The sequence below is a fragment of the Planococcus citri genome, chromosome 2 (assembly GCF_950023065.1).
Source record: "Planococcus citri chromosome 2, ihPlaCitr1.1, whole genome shotgun sequence".
Lineage (NCBI taxonomy): Eukaryota > Metazoa > Arthropoda > Insecta > Hemiptera > Pseudococcidae > Planococcus > Planococcus citri.
The window spans coordinates 64,929,671-64,949,173 of record NC_088678.1 but is presented as its reverse complement, the minus strand read 5'-3'; the positions used below and the strand labels follow the sequence as shown (position 1 = coordinate 64,949,173).

Below are 19,503 nucleotides of genomic sequence, written 5' to 3'. Positions count from 1 at the left end.
TTGGCCAAAGCAATACGTTTCATCAATCGCATTTACTTATTCGGTAATTGTACATTTTTGCGCATTTTCTTCATTTCATCTCCTCGTTCAGTGGACGAGTAATTAGCCCATTTCTGTAGTTGACCCGAACTGAATTTCAAACACAGCAACGCCACCAAAATATACAGAGCACTAAATATGAAGAAGCAACTGCTCCACAGTAAACGACTCTAAAATTGAAAAAAATTCACCAATCAGTAAATTCAATTTTCCTCCCTTTAAGTTGACCTTTTGCGATCTGAAATACCCACTTTAGATGTGACAATCAACCCAACAGTAATTGGAGTCAGAACGTTGGCCAAAGTATACCCTGAGGTGGCGATTGCATGCATAAAAGCAGCATATCTGGGGGCCAAATCCAACAACAGGACTCTGAATAAAATAAACAATTCGAATATAAAATCAAATTTCAGACCATCAATTGACAAACAATTTTTACTACTCACTGAATTTCCAGCACCACAAAAGTGATGAAAAATGAGAACAGGGATACACAAACGATGCAAATAGTAAAATTTGACCACAAACCAGCTACCAGGTATGCTCCGGCACTCATGAGTAAACCAAGACAAGCGTATGATTTATGAGCCTAGAGGACGAGAAAAAAATCAAATAAAAAGTCACGATCTACTGAAATATTATTGGATCTAATCAGATCAGATCAAATCTCGATCCCTAAATCCAATTTCATCAGGTTAGATCAATGTTTTAATCGGATTAGATCTGATCAGACTTTATCAGATTCAATGAAAAAGACCTGGCTGAATGCGGTCAAATCTGATCAGACTTGGTTGATTTTACTAGATTAGATCAGCTCAGGGTGTCCACTCATTTCTGGAAATATTTTCCCTGACTTTTCCCAGTTTTCCAGACCGATTCCTCCAATTTTCCAGATTCTTAATAAACGAATTATGCATGCAATCAGGTTGGGGGGGGGGTGTCAAATTTTCCGAACGTCATGAGCTCCAAATATCGTTAATAGATCTACAGTTGTGCCCTTTTTTTTCAAGCATGACTGTGTGCTCAATAGGGTGGCCCTTATTTAAACTTGATGGACAATTTTTTTGGGGGGTTTAGTGGGAAAAATCAAGATTTCAACATGCTGAGCTCAATTTGATTGTATCAACATTTTTAAAAAGAGAGGCGTTCTGTTAAAAGAACAAGAGTTGTATTAATAATTTGCAGATGGAAAGACAGAAAGACATGTCTTTCCATCTTTCCATCTGTCCATCTTTTTGTCTTTTTGTCTTTTCGTCATTTCATCTTTTCATCTTTTCGTCTTTTCGTCTTTTTGTCATTTTGATGTTAAATGGCCCGAGGGGAGTAAAGGCAAAACCTCTGGAAAATTTACAATTCCAAAAATAGGACGACTTCATAAAGAAATATCTTGTTTTAATGTCAACATTACTCAATTAACTTAATCAATAGTTTTTTGAAATTCCAGGGCTCCTAAATTTTTTTCTCAAAAAAAGTGACTTCAGTAACCTAAAACGCTCAAAAAAGTATTAAGTAACCAAAAAAGTGACAAAACATAGGCAATACATTTTTAATCCAAAAAAAAAAAATTATCAAAAAAACCAGAACTTTTCGTTTTTTAATTAAGATCTAAACATGAAACTCGATAGAAACTTGTTTAGTTCCAGCAAAAGGCAGGACATTTTGGCAATTCCTTTTTACAATGTTTGCCGAAAAAGTTGAACTACAAAATATTTGGCAACTTTTTGATTGAAAAAAAAAACAATTTTCTTCTGTATAATTTTAGACCAAAAATTGAGAATTTTTGCGAAAAATGGCGATATTCATTTGTGCCTAGATGCGGATGAATTGAATAAATTTTTAATGAACGTTCTAACCGAACCAAACACGATTTCAAGTTTGCTATATGACAATGCTGGTGATAGGCTATTTTGTACCCTAGATTTCACAGCAAGTTTCTGGCAACTTGTGCTCGATCCTGAATTGTGCAAGTTTATAGCATTTCAGGTAGAAGGCCAAATTTATGAATTCACAAGATTACCATATGGTTTGAAAGTTTCATCAGGACTATTTGTCCATATGATTAATCAGGTAATAGATAACGAAGATGGTGTTACGAAATACGTCGACGATATCAAAATTTCTGGCACTAATTTCGAAGAAACAATGGAAAGGTTAGAAAAAGTTTTCCACTTGATTCGTGAGCATGGACTTGCTCAATTTCAGCAAAAGAAAAGTTTTTTTTAGCAATTTCTGGTGAAAAAATGACACATTAGAACTATTATTTCCAAGTTTCCAGACTTGTGGACACCCTGCAGCTTTGATTTGATCAGATTAAATCTGTTCAAACGTGATCTAATCTTATCCACCCCCCCCCCACTCCTTTAAAAGATGTAGGATATATATTTCTGCAGATAACTTACATTGGTCAAAGACAATCTCTTGTTTGATCTAATATTATCAAAAAGGTATCCAGCCAATGGCATCGCGATAACTGAGCATATCTGAGGAATAACCGAAATATATCCAATTCGTTTAATATCTGTATCAGTGGTATCTGGGGAAAAGATTCAAATTTAATCGAACCACTCGAAGTATCGTTAACTCTACCCAAACCTTACCAACCTTTAATATACTGAGGTAAATACATCGTGGTGAATGTGAATCCTACTCCAGTCATGAATTTACACAAGCAACCGATCCAAAAAGGCACACAGGTCAAGATATCCATCCAAGGGTATTCGAGCTCTTCACCATCCCGGGCTTCATTATCAAGCTCCCTTTTGATGTACATCTTTTCAGCTTCAGATATCCATTTATCATCAAAAGGATCATTTTTCACCACCGAGCACCAAGCACAAGTCCAAATGAAGAGAACAATTCCTGCACCATGCTCCAAATAAGATCATTTGGATCAACTGGGTATAAGTTAGAAAGGAGAGAAGGTTCTTCTTACCAGAGACGTAAAACACCATGGGCCATTTCCATTCCTGAAGCATCCATCCAGATACCACAAAAGATGATATGGAACCACCATACACTCCGATCACACTCATCGAGATGAATTTAGCACGTTCGTTAGGTGGGGCCCATCTCGACCATAATTGCAATATACTGGCATACGCGAAAGACTGCAATCACATCATAGTACAATTTGCTAAGTTAACAGCTGAGCTCGAAGTGATCAACAGAAGTATTTTCATACCTCAAAAACACCAGCCAGTGCATTTCCAAACACAAAAAGGTAAAAATTAATGTACAAGCAGGAAGGCAAACAAACGTAACCAAAGCTGTGAATAACATTCCTAACGAATACATCGTGCTGCCTCCGATTTTACTCGCCAGGATTCCTCCAATGGGTCCGAAAAAACGACCATAGGCCAACGAGCTGATTAGTATAGCTTTTTGCATCGAGGTCCAGTGGAATTCTGCTTCCTACAAGAATTATAGGTATTTTCATACGAAAAGAAATCAACTAACGTGATTCATCTATTTTTAAAATGTGGGAAGTCCATTTGATTACATTTTTTATCGTATTTTAAAGATATCTTTCGACGAACAGTTGGGTCCAAAATTGATCATGAACCTTTTTTTTTTCTTTCTTTTGGAAAATTACAAGCAAACATCTACGTCACCGTTAATTTGACACATTTCGAAAATGTGATCTGTCACGAGAAAACCAACTTAGTATCCAAAAAATCGATATTTTTTTATGGTGGATATTGGTAGTACTCAGGGTGCTGAATCTGCCTGCGGTGCTAAAAACGTTCGCGAACGATTCTTTTGACCCTAAATTAAAGGTCAAAAAAATTGAGCAACTACAAAAAAAAATGAAAAAAATTTTTTTTTTTGATTTTCTCGAAATGTATGTCCTGGGGAGTCAACATACAAATTTTTGTGGATATCGGCTCACATTTGTCGGATTTAGGCCGTTTTTTTGAAATTTCAATGAGGTTCACTCTGGAAAAATCAACTCTTTTCACCTTGAACAAATTTGTTGAGAAACGTGATAAATTTAATAATAATAACTTATTCTTCATTAATAATTCATACTCGCGTAGTTTTTGCAACATTTTTGGCAAAAAATTCAAAAAAATCGAAAAAATCGATTTTGGGAAATTTCGATTATTGGACTTGACAACCTTGAATGTGATGATTCTGAAAAAAAAAATATCGGGTTATGTTGGCACTCATGGGGGCCAAAAGTGGTGCAAGTTTCACGGACCTCCAAATTTTAGATCGCCTGATACATAGACTCAAAACTTCAAATGCCCTTCCTGTAAAATTTACGTTTTGGACACTAGGTTGGTTTTCTCGTGACAGATCACAAATAAATCATTAAAATTGATACGAAAGATACTCACTACAAAAATAGTCCCATTTTCAGTTGTAATATTTTTAGAAGACGTCATCGCCACCACAGCCATCCCCAAATTGGCATGTAATCCAAAAAATATCGCATACCCAATAAACACCATCATCACAATGAGATACCTTTTCGGGAACCTCGGCAGAATATTTTCTACACACATTATAATAGGTAAATCATTGACAATTTGAATCAACTCGACACGGACACTGAACTGAAGAAGTTATTAAGGTACCTAGTTAAATGCATCGACAGCTACTTTGCTAAATAAGAACACCGATTACCCACCTCTTCAGTAATGTTACTCGTATTACAGCTTGGTTGATTGTTTAGCGTCGATATAACTACTTTTCATGACATAACAGAAAAATCACGTTTTCAAATAGGTAGTCGTAAAATTAACCAGTTGCAGTTTTCTTTTATTTTCATAGAATTTTTTCAGTTTCAAAAAAAAACTCATTTTCGATCAGATACATCCGTGCAGCTTATCACCAGTACGTGCGTGTTGTTCGGTCAATGCTTCATTATTTATATGTACTAATTGCATAATTTATGACTATTTTTTTTTTCAAATTCTATGTTTAGTTTCTTAGAAATTTATTTGTTTTTGTTACCAATAAAAAATTTTCAAAAGTGAAGAAGTTACTTTCACATTTGTTCGTAGTTCGTATAACTGATATGAGATTCTGCAAGCTAATTAGCAATTAATTTATTGACCTTGAGAATTTCTATGATAATATTCTAAATGAAATTCGACATGTGTGCATTAAAATCACGGGGCCTTGATCGAGAGCCAAAATACACCCACAGCATTATTGCAGTACAAAATTGAAGATCATCCATTTTTATTTATAGACAATATGTACACGAATTGAACTGATTCAACTGAAAGTTCAATGATAGAAAATTCATTATTTATCCCTTGATCTTTAAGAACCCTCCCTTCCTCTTTGTACTTTCCCTACAACAACTTTGATCTGATACATAAGTTCTTTATGGATACGAAATTTTTCTTTAGAAAAATCACTATTTTTCCACTCCCTTTTCACAAAATTTTCAACTCGACTTTTCTTTACACTCTCAACAGTGGTCCTTAAAAATTTAAGGTGTGAATTCTGAACGTTGATGTCTGGGAGTTTTCATTATTTTAGACACTTTGACCCCAAATCAAACTCAAAAGTGACTCAAAATTTTCAAATTTTTCATGATGAGTGTCCATTGTTACGTGGTTTGGCTGCCTATGAACTTTATTCTAGGATCCATTTGTTCGAAAACTTCAGAAGGACGGTACCATGTGATTTGACATCTCCAAATCCATTTCTGAGATCAATCTGTTCAAAATTTCAAGCCCCCTCTCCAAAAAAATCAACGAGGTCAAATTTACTGCAGAAAGCTATTTTTTTACATACCCATCTATGTACCTGACGAAAAATCAAGGAAAAATTTCGGAAATTGAAAACCTGAAGGGAATTTTTTTTTAAAACACAAAATTTGAGTAGAAATGGAATCACAGAATGTTCGAAGATCCAACTTATTATGTTTTTGACTTGAGTGTCTCGTTATCTTACTTTTGGCTCACATTTTTTTTTGCCAAAATTCTACCACAAAAATTTCAACTTTTGACACATCCTTAAAAACTTTGAAATTTTCATGTATCTCCCACTTCTTGAAAATTGAAACATTTGTGTCAAAAAATTCTACGTCTGAAAAAATGTCAATCCCTTTTATAATTCTCAAAAATTTATGATGATTGAATTAATTATTTGAAAAAAGGTTCTTCCGAAACTATTGCTTTTTCTACTTGTAAAAATTTATTCTCTCCTTCCTTTGAAATTTTGACTCACGAAACAGTTTTTCTTCAGTTATAATTAGGGCTCGGCATAATATGGAAATGCATATTTTGCAGGTGAACTCGGATTCTAAAAGTAATGGAAGCATTTTACGTTTCAGGAAAATCCCTGCATTTTGAGCCCTACTTCATTTTACATATTTTACATATTTTGGGAAAAAACGCACTTTTTTACATATTTTGAGCATTTTCACACATTTTTCACACATATCTTCACATATTTTGCCAATTTGAGAAAATTACTCAAAAAACGGTGATTTAACGTTTTTAATCTTGTAAAAAATCGTATTGAAAAAAAAATTAAAAATAAAGAAAATGAAAAAATTGAAAATGTTTTCTCTACGAATTTGAACTTTTGTTGTTTTTTTCATTTTTCTTTGGTGTTTCTGCTCGGAGTAAAATTTGGACAACAATTTTGAACGCGGTTTTCGAACAGCTACGAAATGACACCTATATTAAAGTTACATATTTTTTACATATTTTAACAAAAAACGCATATTTTGGCCATATTTGGGGTAAAAAAGGTCGCATATTTAATGCATATTTCGGCCTTTTTACTCACATATAATGCCGAGCCCTAGTTATAATATAAAGTTGAAAAGAAAAGAAAAAACATCTGAAGAAATTTTGGCTTCCTCCCTTCAAAAATTGTCCTGAATCTCTATTTTTTTATTCAACCATACATATGAAAGTTTTCGTTAATCTCTTTTTTGAAGAGTTTTAGAATTCTTGTACTTATTGTTGATTGAAAATTTGAAAAAAAATGTTTCCCTCCCTCTTCCTCTGCCTCTTAAAAAATGATGAAACATTCGGAAAAATGTCTGTTCTTGTTGTCTTTTAAATCAACCCTTAGAATTCTCCAATTATTATTCTCCTCAGTCGTGTTGGAGCCTCCAGCGACTTTTTGAAAGGTCGTATGGCGTTTTTTTGGAAAATTGACATTTCCAAAAAGTAGCTGGAAGCTTCAAAACCATTTGAAACCACCATCTTCATATCGTATTGAAATTAGTTTGCGAAGTAAATTTCAGCATGCCAACTCCATTTGGTAAAATGTTGCGGGAATTTCAAATTTCAAAAATCTACTGGAGGCTCCAGTAATTTTCAAAAAATCGCTGGAGGCTCCAAAACGACTTGAAATCCCCCTGCAGTTGACTTCGTCGCGTATTGAAATTAGTTTGCAGAGTAAATTTCGGCTATTCAACTCCATTGGATGAAATATTGTGGACATTTCGAGTTCCAAAAATCTGCTGGAGGCTCCAGAACTGCTCAAAACAGTTTTAAACCGTTTCCAATCGATTTGGCATGTCGTAAATAGGGTATATCCCAAATTTCAGCTTTCTTGGTCAATTTGGTAAAATTTTGATTTTTCCCCTCATTTTTGACCTAAATTTGATTTTCAAAAAGTCACCAAAAATCGAAAAACGCACTTTAGCACACTTGAAATTTTGACAGGTGATGAATTTTTCCCTTATCTTTCGATCTACCCTTGTATGGTTTGAAAAATTTTGTGCAAGTCTTATGTTAGAACGCAAAATCTGCGATTTCGGCTGACCTGTCAATCAAAATGACCGCCATTTTGTAAGTAGGGCCACTTTTTTTCAGTACAAGGGCTAGAAATGTTCCTTAGGGCTCTCCCTTTAAGAAAAAAGTTGTCCCGGAGGATCGACCCGGGGTGGGTGCAATAGATCCTTAAGCGGGCTCTCCGACATATTTTCACTCATTCTTTCTCGTGAGCCCAATAATTCCCATGCCTTCTTACTGACCCCTGAAGTGATGTTCTAGAGTGACCAAATTGAGAATTCAAAATTCAGAAGAATTTTTCCATCACTCGATACTTCAACAACTTCGAAAATTTTTTAAAAAGTTTCTAAATGCTCTTAGGTGCTCCATTTAATCTAAACCTGAAAATTTGAGTTCAAAATCTCAAAGTTTTGATGAGAAAATGAATAAGAATCAAGAACATGGAATCAAAAAAAATGTTAAATGCTCAGAAATATCCCAATCTGAACCTTCATTTATTTTTAGGAGGAGAGATCGGAAATTTTTTGGCATTTTCAGATCCTATAAGGCATCTTGAGAGCATAAACACCCCCCCCCCCCCACCCCCAATCACTTTCGCCAAAATTTAGCAATTTTTGAAAAAATTTCCACCTGTTGGACAACAGGCTATGTACGAATAAAAATATGACATTTTTCATTTTTACTCACCTTATGCGATCTCCTCACAGACTCCACTTCCATCATCATTTTCCTGCAACAAAAAAACAAAACAGAAATGAAACACGGATACATAATATTATAACTACCTATATGTAATATCCCATATTAATGTTTCAAATCAAGTACACCCTTGGCCTCGACCCTCCTATACGCGATTTTCCAACAAAACTGCGGAATTAATCAGTGAAAAGCGTTTGAATTTTAATCACGATTCTGAGCCATGCGTCACATCAACCCTTCCCCCTCCCAGGCGTCATCTCTCGACCGATATCCTAATTTTAATTTTTTTTCACGTTATTCACGTACGAAATATGCAGTCCAGAGCAAACCCATACACATAGTAATGTCTCGCTACAAAACGAAAAAAAAATGGCAATTTTTTATTTTTCCAGATGGCTATCAGTTTAGTATAGCGAGATGTCAAAATACAGCTTGCCAGCACGCATGTTTTCTATACCACTGGGAGTAATCGGTTACAAAAAACAAAAAAAATATATAACGAGGACACGCCAAAGAATAACGCCGTCACAAAAACGTTAATGTTACGAATGAAAAAGCGTGAAAAAAAATTAAAAAACGATATTATCGTTACTGGTCGTCCGTCGTACATCATAGGCGGACGTTTTTCGAGTATCTGATGCCCTTCGTGCGAGCGAAAAAAAATCCGATTCGCCATAAATACTGTACGCAGATAAAGAGCAGATTTATCGCAGGACCGATGAGCTAGCGTCCTATTAGACTGATTCGAATTTCGATGGAAAAAAAGAGTCGACAGACGTTCTCGAATATCACGAGCAGGTTACCCTCTAATACATTTTGCTTTTCAAAATATATACACCAATTTATAATATTTCCTAATTCGCGGGTATCACCGCAAGGGGTACATCGAGAATAAAGTATCTACCTAAGTCGACGCGAAGGGTGTTAAAAATATCGCAAAATCCTACCGCAAGTATACGAGTAGATAATTACGCGACAGCGAAGCTGAAAAATTTCCAACTCGTTGAAATTGAAAGGCGATTATCGAAAAATAGCGCGCAATTCGCCCGTTTGCTATATAAACTCTCTATCCACGAAAACACACACCGCAGCATATAAATCCTCGATCTGATCCCCCTTCTCCCTTCCTCCCTTCCCGTTCGTCTTCTTCGTCTCCAAAAATACGTACGTACGTACAAACAACAAACGGAAGGATACATTTTGAAAATTGTGACTAATTTTTCAACGGAAACAACTTTCTTTAACCCTTCGTCCATAAGTGTACACGCGATTCGCATCCCCCCTTCTGTTTCTATTACGTACTCACGTATAAAATACCGAGGGGTTGATGTCAGTTTGTAGAATTACTGATAGTGTCATCATAAATCTATATTAGGCTGTTACGGGTTCACACTATATTACCGAAGAGTGGAAGAACACTGCACAAGTACTCAGATTGAGATACTCTCGTACACGCACAACAGCATCTCTCGCGCATCGCATACCGACCGAAACGCGAAAGGGGGAGCACAAATCTCGGAGACGATACTTCAACAAATTGAATAAAGCATTCGAGCAACGTTTTATTTATTCAAATGTGTCGTTATGACTCAAACCATGTTGGTTCTCGCCCGAGTAATAGTTTATTTCGTATCTAACTTTTACATCCATCCGTTTTAATACTTATCTTAATTTTTCAGTAGACATTTATGGTGCTGCTTTACGCCGTTTGATATCTCTCTTCGTCTCCCGTTCACACCAGAACAAGAGGAGGACGAGGACGAGGACGAGGACGACGCTCGGTCGACGGGGGGGCTCTCCTCGCATATGTGATCTTTTTCAGATTATTCAAGAAGGCTGGCGAGAGGAGCCTTTGACAAAACCAAATCTGGCGTTTTGTTTTTTTTAATCGGGTGCCAGGCTTGAGAATATTACCATTCATTAGGATGACGATAATGGACCTATTAGATATAAGTGCCCAACTCGCGTATAAATCATTCTCTTCATTATTCAAATCCTCATTCAAATATATGAGCAATAGACTTGAGCCAGATTTTCAAAAAATGCTATGGAAAGTTGAACTAAACAATTCAGTTCTTAGGAATTTTCTAACCAAAAATCACCACTTTTTCTCGATCATTCAAAAAACACTTTCAAACATTCTCCTCATTTTGGATTTTTTTGGGGGAGGGAGGGGTGAGGGGAGGGGTTGAATCATTTATAGTCTGTCATTTGTCAATAAAACGAAATTACGAATAGTGCCATCATTCATTTTTTTTCCATCTCAAATATTTACATACTTTTTTTGGAAGTTGTAAATTATTTTTTTCCCACTTATTCCAAATTTTTACAATTTTTCTGTCAGAGATGTCAAAAATGACCAAGTATCTACTTTTTCACAACTTTAGATCATCGATTTTCAAAATTACAAAGTACTTTTTAGACACCCTGACTCTAAAAAAGAGGAGAAGAGGAAGACAACGGCGATACCTCAACGCGTCCACTGTCAGCTTAATTAATCATCTTTTCAGGGCTAATTTTGGTTGATGTTCTATTCCTATTCTTGGTACTTGGAAAAAACAAAAAGAAAATTTTTTGAAAATCCAAATCACAATTAATCCAACAAGAAAATCATTTTTTTTAGTGTAGGGGAAGGAGGTGATTTTATTGCACTTTTTTGGAACTCATTGTCAGAAAGCGACACAAAATAAACACACAGTTTTGACTACTGATTCTCCATTCTGACTCATTCTCATAGACTTTTGAGCATAATTTTCATAGATTTTGACAATATGAATATGTTTTTGGCACGGAAGTTCCTTTAAAATTTATAGATTAATAATCCTACTCAAGCTTGAATTCTTAAAACTTGGAAAAAATTGTTGAATTTTTTAACCTAAAAACTTTGGGCGGAAATCTCATCAATGCAAGACACTGCCCCAAACAAATTTTCAAAAATATTGAAAAATGTCCATAACAACTGAAAAAATAAAAAAATTCGGGAGGGGGAAATGAAATTTGACAAAAAAAAGAAGCTTTTAGGTAATTTTATAAAAATAAGGACTTCTTTGACAAACTTCGAAACAAAAAGAGGACTTTTTAGACAGGCAAGGCAAAAATCCATGCTTTTTGAGCACAAATTTCTTAGCAATTTTGACAACAAAAATTACGGCCACTTGACTATTTGATCAAAAAATACTTTCTGCGAATTTTAGTGAAAAAACGTTATAACTTTTCGTCAACTCGCAAAAAAATGACTTTTTTTGACAATCTTGACAAAAGACGAGAAATTTTCGACAATCTTAGCAAAAACTGAATTTTTTGAGCAATCTTTGCATAAATTTCGACAAAAATTAGCCCTCATTGACAATTTAGCTGAAATGGAAATTTCTCGACAATTTTGACAAAAATGGACACTTTTCAACCATTTTCCAAAAATTGACGCTTATTGACATTTCTTACCCATAAATTAACAATTTTTGACAAAAAAATTTGTCCCTAAAAAAAAAACAGTCTGTTTATAAGCAATTTTGGCAAAAAAAAACAAGATTTTTATTCGATAGTTTTGCAACAAAAGAGGATTTTTCAACAGATGGCGAAAATCTTTTCTTTTTTTTTGAAATAATGTTTGAAGTGGGGAGAGATCACAATAAATTATGGACTTACAGCTTTCGAGTATTAGCGTGCCCCCTCCCCAAAAATAAGTGACAAAAAAAGGCCTAACTGGTTACACTGCTTTTTCAGTCCGGCGTTTGTTTCGCTTTTGGCTAAAAAAATAGTAATAAGTAAATCCTGTCTTTTTCAAAATTGCCAAAAATTGTAGTTTCTTGTAAAAAATTCCAAAAAATCTAATTTTTTTCAAAAAAAAAACTACTTAAAAATCTCGCTTTTCTGCTTAGAATTGTTGGAAATTGCCAAAAATAAAAAAATAGATATCGTTGCTTCTACAAAAGCTGCAAAAAAAGTATCATTTTTTTGTTAAAAAATCAACCAAGTACCGAAAGTTGAGCTAAGTTCCCAAAAAGTTGCAAAATAGTCCCACTTTTTGACAAAAAATTGCAAAAAAGTAAGACAAGTATTAATGTTTTCCAAGAAACCTTAAGTCCTGCTTTTTGCAAAAATGTCAAGAATCCCGTCTAGGTACATCATTAAATTTATTTGGTAAATTTTGGTCAATTCAAATTATCAGTAATTTCTACCAGATTGATCATTTTTGGTGAATCACCGGTCATTTTCAGTAAACTACTTGTAATTTTTAGTAAAATACCCACCAATAATTTTTGGTAGATTACCAGCAATTTTTAGCAAACGAGCAGTAATTCTTGATAATTGAATAAATATTTGGTAAATTTCGGGAAAATTTTGATATTACCGATAATTTCTGGCGATGGAGAATTGACAATAACCTTTGGTACGATGCTGGTACTTTTCAGTAATAGTAATTTTCGGGTAATTATTGATAATTTTCGGAAAATTATTGGCAAATTACTGGTGGTTGATTTTCGTCGAATCACTAATCGTTTTTACAGTAAATCACTACCTGATCATTTTTGGTGAGTTACTGGTTGCTTTTGGTAGATTACTCGTAGGTACTAGTAATTTTCAGTGCATAACCTATAACTCTTGGTAAACTGCAGGTAGTTTCTGGTTTCAGTTGTTGATGATTTTTATGAAACTTTACATACGATATAAACTTTCGATGAATTCTAGACACTGCGCGAGACTTTTGAATTTTATAAAAATGGTAAATTTTTGATAATTCGAATTACACTGCTGGAGTGAACTTTCTGATATCAAATCTGACTCTTGAGAACTTGATAAAAAATCAATGAGTTGTTAAAATTGAATAGATACCTACCGAAGTACATCAAACTTTCAAAAATAGCTTTCTGACATTTTGTCAGGCTTTCAAAAGCTTCGAAATGGGTAAATCTTGTACAGTTCCTATTAATGATATTTTTTTCATTATCTAGTTTCAAGCAAAAAACATATCGATGATTAAAACTTTGCTATTAGGAGAAGAGACATTACCCCCATTCACCGAAGAGTATTTACAACACTATCCATTGTTTACAATCCAGTTCATTCACCTTAATAAACTCTTATCTGGAAAAACCGACACCAAGGTAAGGCACAGGCATCACTTTGCACTCCAAATGCAAAACCACAGCAGCCGGCCAGCTCAGCTATATGTTCACCTCGCCTGGTCGCCACCGTCGACTTCTTCGTCTTCCTTCATCGACCTCGGCAATACGCCTAGGATTTCGAGCCAACCGAGCTGAGCCGGACCAAGCTGCGCCGCGACGCGGCAATATGATTTATATTCAACTCGGCCAAATATAGCGACCGCATTGTATCGAATTAACGCCGTAATTTCGAACAAAAGGCGGAATCTCGTTCGCGGAAGATGCCTATAAATAATACATGATCATTTCCGACGACCACCGCAGCACACCATCGTGTACCCCCGGTTTTGCAACATCGGTACGCGTCCGACTCCGTGCGTTCCGGTTAGTCGTATAATAATCCGCTCGATGATATTCGATATACCCTCTCTTCATCATCAGCACTAACAGCAGCAATGCTTCTACGTACACAATGTTTTCACGTATATTTCTGATGCAGCAGAAATATAGTAGATGTAAAAACAACCACCTCCATATCGCACAATGCCTTTCCGATCCGTTTCAATTTATATCGCGTTTCGTGTAAAAAATTCGAACAAATGGACTTTTTGCAAGGTAGATACCCTGTACCTTTACCTATCCGGCTATTGAAACAGTGTCCGGACACTTTCCATCGTGTCCCCGAGTCCTGCAGGTAAATTGCGCCACGTTGTTTCCGGGCTGCATATTTTCAACCACCGAGCAGGAGCAGGGGCTTGTGCTTTTCACATAGCACGATGACGAGCTCGCTATGCTTCAACGTAGGTGTAAGATTTACGGATACCGATTTCCAAAGCGAACCGCGTCGTGCAAAGGACTATGTTTTTTACCCTTTGAGCCCCCTTCTTCACCGCTCTTCGCGTACATATATTTTGATTTTACGTCTATCCGGCCAATGCGACGGATTTTTTTTAAAAGCATTGTCCTCGCAAAAAAAATATTACATCACGTAAACGGAAAAGCGAATATTTTACGAAGTGGTGTTTTTTTTCGTCCTGAATTATTTGTTGTACATGAAAGGAACACGTTGATGATGAATACAAATTCAGGAAACGTGCTTGTGATGCGTTTCCGGGCTTGATTACATGTTTGACCGTTTCTCGTATCGCGTTATTGTCGAATCGTTATCGTAGGTACTGAATTTTGTATTATTTTTTTCTCTCAGTCGCCGAAGATTCGATATACAAATTTAAATAATATTCGATAGATTGGTCAAGAGCTTTTTAGTTGTCTTTTACAAAGTGGAGATGTTTAGGGTAAGAGGCGAAAAAAAGATTACAAACGAGTTACACTTTTTAATCAAGGAGAAAAACATGAAGGGTTGATATTTCTACCTTGAAGTCATGAAAATAACGGAGATGATTCAAGTCAAAGCAATTTTTCTGAATGTATGTTGTTGTTGTTGTTTTCAAGTTTTTCCTCGGTTTTAGTCCTTTGCAAAATTATTTGAACAAATGAAAATGGATTTCAAAGTCATTTTTGAAGCCTCAAAAATTTGAAATAGTTCAAGGTCGCTGCCCTCAAGAATCTTCAACTCTATACCAAGCTTCAAGTTAATCAGTTGAACACAGCCTGAAGTGGCGTAATAAAACTTTCAAGACATTAAATAATAATTATCCAAGTAACATGAAGAAATTTCAGAAAGGGAAAAAACACGAGGAGAAATCATTGTACTTGTATCAAACATATTTTACAGCCCAAGTCTCATGTTAAAAAACATTTACCTACATCGTCGCATTTTTAAAAATTTGTAAAAAAAAAAAAAAGTTCAAATACTACAAGGTGTCTAACAAAATTTCAAAATCAAAAAGCAAATTTTAGCAAGACTTTTGGCAGGACGTTTTCCAAAAACCATACGACTTTTTTACGCTGAGGAGGAGGGGGGTGGATCAATATTATTTTACATGTTGATTTTTTGCTTTTTTCAATGTCTTTGAACATTCTAAGATTTTTTCGAAGGGAGGAAGGTGTCTAGAATACCTTAAACATTTCAATTTTTCATTGGCGAGGCATTCTGCAATTTTTTTTGTGAGAAGAGGAGACATGAATTCTATGCGTTTCCAGTGTCATGGGATATTTTAATATTTTTTTTTGTAAGGGGGAGGGGAGGAGCGTTTACAATATTTTCACCACCTCAATTGTTCCGTTTTTAAAAGTGTTCAACTTATTTTGAGCGTTTTAAATAAAATTATCATTATAGGTACTTTTTAGCGCAATTGTTCTTGAAAAAAAAAATGCTAATCAAGAGAATTTTTAATTTAGAATATAAAAAGAAGCACTTTGGTCATACTTCTACTTCAGAGTAGGTACATATTTACCAAAATTTCAAATGTAAAAACAGCGACCTTTCTTACAAAATTTTTTTTTGTAGCCCCTCCAAATTATTTTCATGTGAAAAAATCGGATTTTCTGATAAAGTTTACACTTTTTAACAGACTACGTATGAATTGAAGTATTACTCTCATGAAAAAAAAAATCCAAAACTTCATCTTCAGTAGGTAGTTTAATTCAATGAGAGAGAAAAAAAAGCAATCACTCTTATTTAGGCTTGGTAAATACTGATATCAAAATTGAAAAATTCGAAAATTTTTTTTTGTTTTTTTGGTGCTTTAGATCAGTATTATTGAAGTTTTGAACTTTCAAAATTAAATTCAAAATGAGAAGACCCACAAATTCTTTGAAAAGTTTCAAATTTCACTCGCGCGAAGCGAGGGCGAAAACTTTTCAAAATTTACAATTTGAGAGGAGAAAAAAATTATTTTCAACACATAAGAAGTGTTTCTACGCCGAAATTATGTACGTATTTTTGGATGTTTTCAAATGAAGTTTCGCACCTTTTTTCGTTATCTTAATCACAATGCTACAATGTTGCACTTTTTCGTATATTTTTGTCGACTTCTGGTAAAAATTCCGATTTTTCTCGACTTCAGTGATGCATTCTAGCTGGTTCTTTAAAAATAGATAGGTACTTACAACAGAAGAATGAGAGCAAATGAATATTTTTTTGAATTTTTGTACATATGTATTTTTCCATCGACTAAAGACTATTTGTAAACAAATTTTTTTATCAGTGCCGTAGACAAACAAAAGGGAAACAAATTGAAAATTCAAATTCTGAGTGAAAAAACCAGGACAACTGCAGGACTAGCAGGACATGTAGGCAAAAAGCAGGATAAAATCAAAATTGACAGGATATATACCCTATACAGTACAGTTAGACACCCTGTATTGAAATAAATTACAGCCCCCCTCCCGGTTATTCTACAACGTTGATTGTTTTCATAAAAAAAAGGTTCCCTGAAAATTTTGGCCTTCCAACTTGAAATTAAGTTTGTCCTGAAACCACTCCCCTCACCCCTCCACCCCGAGGAAAAAACTGAAAAAATCAAATTCATACAACATTTTTCACTTCTTCTTCAGAATTCTTCTATGTACCTATACTCCCATTTTTTCAAGAAAAAACCACTCTTTACACTTGGAAAAAAATCAACAAAAATGAAATCAATCAATATCGATTTTTTTTGTTGCAAATTTACCATTTCAAAGTTGAAATCGTTTTACAGTCCACCAACAAACAATTTCGATCCTCTTGTAGGTACTGAGCCCCTCAAAGTCGGAAAAAATTAAAAATAATTATTGTTTTGGGAATAACGAGGAGAGTTTTTTTTTGAAAAGGGAGTCATTCAGAAGAATTCTGAACAGAAATAAAAAATTTCACAGACCTCAATTTTTTATTTGAGGGGGTGAGCTGCATACAAGGCACCAACATTACTAAGGGGACCAATAAAAAATTTTCTCAAAAAGGAAAGTACCTATTATAAAAAATGCTGCCACAAAAGTAAACATTTTTAGATGGATTTGTATTCTTTTCATTTCTTTTAATGGGAGGGAGCTCCCGAGCAGCTTTTCCGTGCTCGTAGAAACTAAAAAATAAGTGACTATTTTCTCGTTAAATTCACCAACTCAGGGGATAGGAATTCAAAAGAAGAACTTTCAAAATAAGAACTTCTCTTGGAATTTGCAGTAATAATTTTAGATTTTCAAATGCAGCTCTCTAAATTTTCAGTTGATGAGGCAAAAAACGATCTCAGAGCTTTTATCTTTTGCCAGAGAGTGAAAAAATAAATAAGAATAAATAACTTCGAAATTTTATGAAAAATTTTCAAATTCAAAATTGAGGAAAAGGAGAGAGGGCTCAATTCACCACTCAATCATCCCTCGAATAAAAAATGAAACTAATAAAACTGCAATTAATTCCCCTTTTTAAAAGAAAACACCTTCGACGATTAAAATAGCAAACATTCGAATTTGAAAATAAAGATTTCCTCCTCTGATTCTCGCGACTTCTCAAACAAAAAAACTCAAGGTATTAGTTTTAGGGGCACGTGGAAGCTGACAGAGCGAAAAATACCACCATGGTCTGGCGATAATCGGAAAATAATTAAATTTCCACTAAGATCAGTAAGTTTCCGTCGTCATCGCGTGTGTACGTTACGTACCTACTTGGTACGCGACAGCCACTCCACGACTCCAGGAAGGAGGGTAGGTTGGGAATAATGGTTATAAATCATCGTAGAATGACTTTAAGAAATATTCTCTTAATTTGCGATACGACGATTATGCCGTTTAGTCGACGAGATTTTATTTAAGGCGTTACGATATTATACTCTTATACGAGGTACTCGTATACGATACGCTATGCTGTAATGTTACGCAGGCTGCGGCGCACAGCGGATAGGGGTGTATCGACTTTCATTATTCCCTCGTTATACTTATTTACTATTACCTACCCCTGCTCTCTCTGGTTGTTTCTCTTTCCGTTTCTCGCACCCCTGTTTTCGCCTTCGGTATCGCGTCTGCTCGCGAATACCGACTATACGAGTACTATACCACCCCTTCGAAAAGTCATTACGCGATTATCGTAGTAGTATGTTTTTCAGGGGCACGCATGCTCGACTTTGAATATATACGGGGAACATCATCGTCGTCGTTGCTGCCTTTGCATCGCTTCGTCGTCGAGTGAAAAAAAAAAGGAAGGTAAACAACAACGTGCCGAGACCTTTGTGTACACGTATGTTTGTAATGAATATCGTATTAGAGAGACGATTATGTTGTTGGTTTGCGTTTTCCTGCTCTCACGTCGCTTCTGTTTTTGGGTTTTTCTTTTTTTTTTTTCTTTTCATTTTATTTCGTCTTTTTAATGCGACGATAGCGAAGGGATGAAGGATTATGTGAGATACGATATTTTAAATTGGTGTAAATGAGCTCCTCTTAAATGATGAGGGTTGCGAAAGAGGTGCTAAAAAAAAGGTCAACGATTTGTTTTGATTTGGTTTACATTGCTTGCTCGAGTATGTGGGGTGAAGAGAGGGCGGAATTCGCATTGCTGATCATTTCGACTTGACTTAAAAATTTCAGAATTGATTTGAACCAAATTAGGTAATCAGAAGGAAGAAAAAACTAACGAATTCTACTCTCAATGTAGCATAAATCTTCAAATACCTACGTAAACAAAACAAACAACATCAATTCGGAAATCTCATTAAACTCGACATCATTTTAAACAAAAACCAGCCAACAGGTCATTGCATTTCTTTAACATAACAAACGAACCCAATTTAGTAAATAATTTCCCACATTGAGTAATTTTCTAAACATACTTCTTTCCTAGAACAAACAAACGCACGTAAGCACGCACTATACTTCATAATTTTCTCTTGCACAAAATTTTGCATTCCTATACCAGCCTGTACTTCAATTAGTTGAAATTATTCCTGGAACCGCAAGCTTTTCAGTGCACAGTCCATACCTACCTACACCTACAAGTACAGCTACGTGTGCGTCTCAGCTTACATAACGATTTTGCAATTCGTTCGAAAGACCGTCTGTGTCTGCGATGTCTGGCG

The 19,503-nt window shown here is 35.1% G+C and overlaps 1 protein-coding gene and 1 long non-coding RNA gene across 4 annotated transcripts in view; both read right to left on the bottom strand.

Annotated features, from left to right (window-relative positions):
• The window catches only part of LOC135837073 (uncharacterized), a 245,445-nt gene that overhangs the window by 39,022 nt on the left and 186,920 nt on the right, over nucleotides 1–19,503 (bottom strand). For both annotated transcript variants that reach the window (XR_010557136.1, XR_010557135.1), the window contains one exon: nucleotides 8,442–8,484. This is a non-coding gene — a long non-coding RNA (uncharacterized LOC135837073). The remainder of the gene's footprint in view (nucleotides 1–8,441; nucleotides 8,485–19,503) is intronic.
• On the bottom strand, nucleotides 33–3,102 carry LOC135837037 (vesicular glutamate transporter 3-like). 2 transcript variants are annotated; one of them, XM_065352169.1, is made up of 6 exons: nucleotides 2,972–3,102; nucleotides 2,641–2,817; nucleotides 2,439–2,572; nucleotides 486–628; nucleotides 291–411; nucleotides 33–209 (listed from the first exon to the last, which is right to left on the bottom strand). In XM_065352169.1, exons 1-6 carry the CDS (start codon nucleotides 3,069–3,071, stop codon nucleotides 33–35), a joined length of 852 nt encoding a protein of 283 aa, XP_065208241.1. In that variant the 5' UTR covers nucleotides 3,072–3,102. The 2 variants fall into 2 exon arrangements, with proteins under 2 accessions (XP_065208241.1, XP_065208240.1); XM_065352168.1 differs by having other exon boundaries at nucleotides 2,641–2,898; nucleotides 2,972–3,098.

Bases quoted from the DNA above. Each gene is read 5' to 3' on its own strand.
- LOC135837037 (XM_065352168.1), bottom strand. From the start codon at position 3,071: ATGAGTGTGATCGGAGTGTATGGTGGTTCCATATCATCTTTTGTGGTA. The intron at 2,573-2,640 runs GTTGGTAAGGTT...TCTTTTCCCCAG, and splicing joins TTTACCTCAGTATATTAAAG to ATACCACTGATACAGATATT. The intron at 210-290 runs GTGGGTATTTCA...TTTCAATTTTAG, and splicing joins GGTTGATTGTCACATCTAAA to AGTCGTTTACTGTGGAGCAG.